The 7,119-nt window shown below is 35.8% G+C and overlaps 1 protein-coding gene across 6 annotated transcripts in view; it reads right to left on the bottom strand.

Annotated features, from left to right (window-relative positions):
- Positions 1 to 7,119, bottom strand: part of ECD (ecdysoneless cell cycle regulator) — a 31,802-nt gene that overhangs the window by 4,999 nt on the left and 19,684 nt on the right. For all 6 annotated transcript variants that reach the window (XM_006915522.3, XM_025049331.1, XM_015592201.2 and 3 more), the window contains exons 10-13: positions 3,170 to 3,276; positions 2,856 to 3,033; positions 1,829 to 1,896; positions 19 to 230 (exon numbers count right to left, since the gene is read on the bottom strand). In XM_006915522.3, the coding sequence (XP_006915584.1) occupies positions 19 to 230; positions 1,829 to 1,896; positions 2,856 to 3,033; positions 3,170 to 3,276 (565 nt within the window). The remainder of the gene's footprint in view (positions 1 to 18; positions 231 to 1,828; positions 1,897 to 2,855; positions 3,034 to 3,169; positions 3,277 to 7,119) is intronic.

The following is a 7,119-nucleotide window of genomic DNA, read 5'->3' as shown; positions in this document are numbered from 1 at the left end:
GATTAAATACACACATACCATTTGCTTTTGGGTGGTGAAACTTTTGCCAATGCTGGTATGTGCCAGTTCCTGGTCCATCTGGGCCATGTAAGACTTGAGATCATCAAGAGCTCCTTCTACAGATGCTTCCCCAGGCTCCTGTGTTTCAAGATCCAAGTTATCGTCACTATCTAAAGAATCAAAGTCTTCCTCATCCAAGTCATCAGAGTCTGATTCATGAGGCCTTGGCCCTACACCCCAACACACAAAAGGCAACTTAATAAATTTTTTTGAGTGATTAAATCTCTAGAAAGAATTAGAATATTATCAGCAGCAAAAGACAAATATCTAATAGCAAACTACTTCACAAAAAGCACTTCTAGAAAACAGTACTGCTGGCAGATATTTGTAGAAAAGTACACAGGCCAAACTGAAAGATTCAGCTTTTTTAAAAAAAATGTGAATTCAATTAATTAGAACATTTTACTTAAAAAATTAAAAAACTACATAATACATGAATATATTTCGATGCAAACATTCAAGTCATACAGAATTATTGTCTCACATTTCACTCTCTTCCCAGAGTTACACATCTTTTAACAGTTTGGTGGACACCTAGACCTTTATCTATGCAGTTCTGTATATATATAAACATATAGTTTAGATATATATTTTTTACATAGATAAAAATGTTGAACTATAGTTGCTTTTCTGCTTATTTTATGTCTTGGAAGTCCTTCTCTGTCAAAACATGTAAATGAACCTCATTCTTTATTAAGGCATTATTTATTAAGTATTTCATAATATGGATGTACAGTTGACCCTTGAATAATGCAGAGGCTGGGATGTGACCCCCTGCAGTCAAAAATCTGCTTATAACTTGACTCCCCGAAAACATTACTAATAGCCTACTGTTGATTAGAAGCCTTACTGATAACATAGTTGATTAATACATATTTTGTATATGTATTATATGTATTCTTATAATAAAGTAAGCTAGAGAAAAGAACAATTATTAAAAAAATCATAGGGAAGAGAAAATATATTGATAGTATTTACTGAAAAAAATCCATATATGAGTGGACCCATACAGTTCAAACCTATGTTGTTACAGGGTCAATTGTGCTAAGATTTATTTAACCATTTCTCTCTTGGTAGACATTTAAGATATTCCAGTTTTTCATTACTACAATGCTTCAATCCCCATCTTAGCATATATATCTTTTTCAGAGAGTAAATTCCTGGAAGTAAAATTGCTAAGTCAAATGTTATAAACATTGTAGAGTACCAAACTGTCCTGCGAAAAGATGACTTACACGTCTACCCCTACAGTTTGAACACTAATAATTTCTCCAACCCTTGAGAAAACTGATTATCAGTCTTTTAAACTTTTGCCAATATGACGGGCAAAAGAAGTTTACTTTTATTGTGTATTTACTTACTAGAAAGTCAACTATTTTCAAATATTTATTGACTATATTTGTTCCTCGAGATACTGCCTGTTTATATCCTTTGTTGATATTTTTTTATTGGGCTATTTGTTTTTTTTATTATTACTGTATAAGTACAGTAAGTCTAAAACAGTAATAACACGGGAGCCAAGGTAAACCCTATCTGAACACACACCATTCACTCATTCAACAAATATTTAATGAGCAGCTACTATGTTAGGCACTGAGCTAACCATTGTCTTGCAAAATCATTCAATACAGCAATAATTCAAGGTTGAAAATAATTCAAGGTTGAAAGCTAATTTTTGTCTTCTGAGAGATCCAATGTGTCAATGCTCTAGCCACAGCCATACTCCTTACTGCTTCAAAATGAAAACAAATATCACACTGTAACTTACCTAAAATCTTATCAAAATAATTAAGAAAAGAATCTGCATCAAAAGTGATTGGAGCCTCAGAAGGTTCTCTGCAAGAGTAAAGGAAAAAGACAATTCATCCCAAACACAAGACTCTTCGAACTTTTTCTGAAGTGGTGCCATTGTTAGGAACACTACCAGAAATATCTCAAAAGAAGTGCAGCATCGAAAACTGCAGTTTAAATTTTAAAAATCCTTATACTTACTGGTCTTGCAGGGCAACAGAAATGGGAAACACTGATAAAATAAAAGTAAAAATTGTACTTTGCTTATGCTTATTTAACTTTTGCTGATTTAGAGATCTACCCACTCTCCACCTCCCACAGATGTAGCTAACATTAGCAAAAAAAAAGTTATTTATCTAAGTTAATTTAAATAAAGTCTATCTCTTTAAGAATTAAATCTTTAACAATTAAGAACAAAACTTCCCTTATCCCTGCTTTCTTAAAGAGAAAATATGAACATAAATTTTAATCTTAGGAGCTCAAGAGCATCAATACTAATAAAGGCAAATTTGCTGTGCAAATAACAATTCCATCAACCTTTTTTCCCATTACTTGCCAAATGTAATTTCCCATTTCTTGTTATTATTTCTTCCTCTGATGAACCCTTTTATCCCACTCTTTTGAGTTTGACGCTTCCAATCTGCTTGTGGATGGGAGATCAGAAGTCTGAGTTTGCTGAGAGCTAGGAGTTAAGAGCCCATAAGGCTCTGAGTAAAAGTCTGAAGAGTACAGTGTAGAGTTGCCCTGCATAGCTCTAGGGTGATGGCTTTTAGATCTGCTGAGTGGTCTCTGTAGCTTACTTAAGGATAGCAAAAGATAAGGTCACTAGAAATCTGATACTAGATAAATTATCATGGTACTAGACACCAAAAGAGGGAAACAAAGTAGTACAAATAAAACAGTACAAATCATTTACTAAAAAAAAAGTATGGAACTGACAACGATGGATGACTTCAACATCTGGGTTACAACTATTTAGTTATTTACACTTTATCACAAATTACCGAGGCAGCTCTGCTCCTTTGTGGGTTGAGACTTTGGATATGAAAGCTTTCATGCTCTTTGAGACTTGAGTTAAGTCATAATTTTCCTCTTTAGAAATGGGTTCTGGTTCTTTTTTGCCAGCAGCTTCCTGCAGTAACTGGTCCAGCTGCTCTGGTGAGAGATCTAACCACCGGTCATCTGAAAAAGGAGAAACCATGATACTGCAATACTATACTCACATGACAGGTACCCTTGGGGATGGCCCCTGTGAGACTTAATGAAATGTTTTAATTTTTTCTAACTCTTTTCTGCTCTATCCTGGTCCATCACTTACCATCTTCTGGGGGAAGATTAGTGGCTTCTTTCTTAAGCTCTTCAATATCAAATGGTACTGTTTGTAATAAGGTTAAGATTTCTTCACCTGGGCTCATCGCAAGAGAGCTATAAAAAAATAAAAGACATAAGTATTTTTTATAAGAGTGTTCATAACAATAATCACAAAAACATAGTATTTTAAAGTTGAAAGAAATTATCTAATTTGTTTTTAACATTTGTTTTAGGATACAGAAACTTTTTCCTCAAATAAAATTTTACCAGGAACACTGAAATATAAAAGAGCTCAAAGAAAAACTGCTTTGCACAGCAAAGAAAACCATCAACAAAATAAAAAGGTAATGTACTGAATGGGAGAAAATATTTGCAAACCATATGTCTGGTAAGGAGTTAATATCCAAAATATACAAAGAACTTATACAACTCAGTAACAACAAAAAAAACAATCCAATTAAAAAATAGGCAGAGGAACTGAACAGACATTCTTCCAAAGAAGAGATATAAATAGCCAACAGGTATATGAAAAGGTGCTCGACATCACTAATCATCAGGGAAATGCAAATCAAAACTACAATGAGATATCACATTACACCTGTTAGAATGACTACTATCAAAGAGAGAGAACAAGTGTTGGTGAGGTTGTAGAGAAAAGGGAACACCTGTGCATTGCTGGCAGAACTATAAACTGGTGCAGCCACTGTGAAAAACAGTATAGAGGTTCCTCAAAAATTAAAAATGGAGCTACCATATGACCCAGCAATCTCATTTCTGGGTATATATCCAAAGAAAACTAAAATAGGATATCGAAGAGATATCTGCACTCCCATGTTTACTGCAGCACTATTCACAATTGCTAAGATATGGAAACAACATAAGTGTCCGTAAATAGATGAATGAATAAAGATGTGGTATATATACACGATGGAATATTATTCGGCCACGAAAAAGAATGAAATCCTGCCATTTGCAACAATATGATGGATCTTGAGGGCGTTATGCTAAGTGAAATAAGCCGGACAGAGAAAGAAAACTACTGCCTGGTATCATATATATATATGGAATCTTAAAAAAAAAAAAAAAAGTCAAACTCATATAAACTGAAATTAGAAAAGTGGTTGCCAGGGACTAGGGGGTGAGGGAGAGATTGGTAATGGGGTAAAAACTTCCAGCTATAAAATAAATACAGTCTGAGGATCTAATGTAAAACATGGTGACTATAGCTGATAACACTGTATTATATAATTGAAATCTGCTAAGATAGTAGAACTTACATGTTCTCAACAACAAAAAGATAAACATGTGAGGTGATAGATGTGTTAATTAACTAAATAATAGGAATCCTTTCACAATGTATACATTCAAATCACCACAATGTACACTTTAAATACCTTACAATTTTATTTGCTAATTATATCTCAATAAGGCTAAAAAAAAAACCCAAAAAACCCACCGGCTTTTCTTGAAATGGAGACTACTGGCTCAGAGACCTACCCATTCTGTCTTCTCCTTTAGCTCTGCAGCAGGCTCCATGGAACAGCATTATGAGGCTGCTGATCTAGTTCAACAACTCTTTCAATTTGTATATATCATATATGAGGAAAAAAAACCCCAGAGGAAAGTATAAACAAAAATTAATCTAAACCATATTACATGCTGGGCTAGCACTTTAATATATTTTCTTATTTAGTTCTCTAATCATTATTATGAGGAGGGGTGTGTGTGTGTGTGTGTGTGTGTGTGTGTGTGTGTGTGTGTAAGTATGTATGTATAAAATCCTGTTTTAAAGATGAGAAACCCAGAGCCCAAAAAATTCTTTAACTTTTGCAAGGTCATTTGGTTGGACTGTGTAAAGGTTTGAAATCAAGTCTTCTGATACTACTTTGTGTTCCTTCTATTATAAACTGATGAGGAAATATGCACAATGATCATTTATATGATAAGCAAGTTATTTTGATGGTGATGTGACTTGTTATATAAATTAATGGAATCCTATCTAAACTAGAAAGAAGCAAATAAAGTTATATAATGCATTTGCATTCATTTAATAAACATTTGCATACCTTGCTAAATCAAGTGGGTGATAAAAAAATTGATCTCTACTCATATTATATAAATATTAGTAGGAAGAAGAAGAGAAATATACAAATAATCATAATAAATTACAAAATATATATAAAGTCATACAAGAATACCAAAATGCTACAGAGAATCATAGGAAAGGGTAATTACATTCATGTGGTTGGAGTAGAGTAGTTAAAAAAAAGAAAGAGAGACAATGGAAGTAGTTATGTAAGGCCTTAAAGAATAAGAAGGAGATTTCTGGCAGGTAAGACAGGGTAGAGAAATGTTAGGCAAGGGGAAAAATGAGCATTTGTATAGAGGCAGGGAAGCAAGGACCATGTGCAGAGAGCAAATAGCGTTCAGTGTGGCTTAAGCATGGAAGATGAGGCTGAACAGGTGGACTGGGATGAGAGCACAGTGGGCTTAAAATGGCTAGAAAGTTTGGGCTCGATGAAATAAGTAGTGGGTAATCACTGATGACTTCTTTTCTATTTTTAATTTTTGTTTAAATCTCTGTATTGAGATTTAAACAATACAGACAAGTCCAAAAGATAATAGAACACCATATCCCTACCAACCAGAATTATAAAATTGTTACATTTACTTCTAGTCTAAATATATAACATTTATACATTAATATAAACAATTAGAATTGGGAAAGATTTGGCAGAGATGTTAGAGGCTTTGTTCATCCCTCTTGAGACCAAATCAAAGTTGTCACAGAAACACAGAGCAAATAGAGAGCAAAGTTGCCTGGGATCTAGATGAACAGAAGCACTACAACTAGGGAGAGAAATAAGAAATCACCCTGCAACAGTAGAAGGTAGGAGGGGCGAACATGTGAGGCTGCCTGGTCACCAGAGGCTGAGTAGGACAGAGGCCATAGCAGCGGCAGCTGGCAGCTGGCAGCTGCAGATGCCTCTTAAAGGGGCCGTGACTGTGAGCGGACTTTCACAGTAACGGATCTGCTCACTCTGAGCACCAGCATCGGTTCAGCTGTGCAGCGGGCACCAGGGACTTACAGGGGAACACTGAGTTATCAGAGTGAGGGCTGAGGGGAGATTCACTCTGTACAGAAGTAGAAGTGCTGGTGGTATCCACTGTTCCTCTGTTGAGCCCTCCCCATTCCCAGCATGTGGACTCAGGCCCGCCATACCTGAGTCATCATAAATGGATAACAGAGGTCCCTCTGCCCAGAGGATTCCCTGAAACTCCGCCTTCCCCAACTCGTGGTCCCACCCAAGTCACATCCAGTTGTGTCCTCCGTGCTCCTTGCTGAGCTAACTCCAAGACCCACCCTCGTGGCAGCTGTCTGCGGTTTCTGGCGTGGCTTCTTGAGGCAACTATAAGCATAACATCTGTGGATTGCTTACTGAATCTTAACAGGTTGTCCTGGAGGGGCACAGGTGGGTACTAAATTTGGCTGGCAAGTGACCCCTCTCAGGACTGTGCCACTAGACACCTACCACACAAAGCCGCACTAATAAGACTGGGAGACTTAGAGCTTTGCTTAGTACATAGAAACAGACACAGAAAGGCAGCCAAAATGGGAAGACAAAAAGGCAGAAACCATATGAGAGAACAGAACAGAGATCCAGGAATAATGGAGTCAAGCAATCTAACTTACAGAGTTCAAAACACTGGTTATAAATATGAAAATAGGATCCCCGCACACACTGCTGGTAGGACTGCAAATTGGTACAGCAAATTGGAAAAGAGTATGGAGATTCCTCAAAAAACTAATTGCTCACTAAAGAAAAAAGAGAAAGGACACAAATAAACAAAATCAGGGATGAAAGGGGAAATTATGACCGACTAGAAATACAAAGGATCATACAAGAATAATATGAAAAAGTATATAATAACAAATTTAATAACTTAGAAGAAATG

Source organism: Pteropus alecto, unplaced genomic scaffold (assembly GCF_000325575.1).
Source record: "Pteropus alecto unplaced genomic scaffold, ASM32557v1 scaffold155, whole genome shotgun sequence".
Taxonomy (NCBI): domain Eukaryota; kingdom Metazoa; phylum Chordata; class Mammalia; order Chiroptera; family Pteropodidae; genus Pteropus; species Pteropus alecto.
This window is presented reverse-complemented; position numbering and strand designations above follow the sequence as displayed.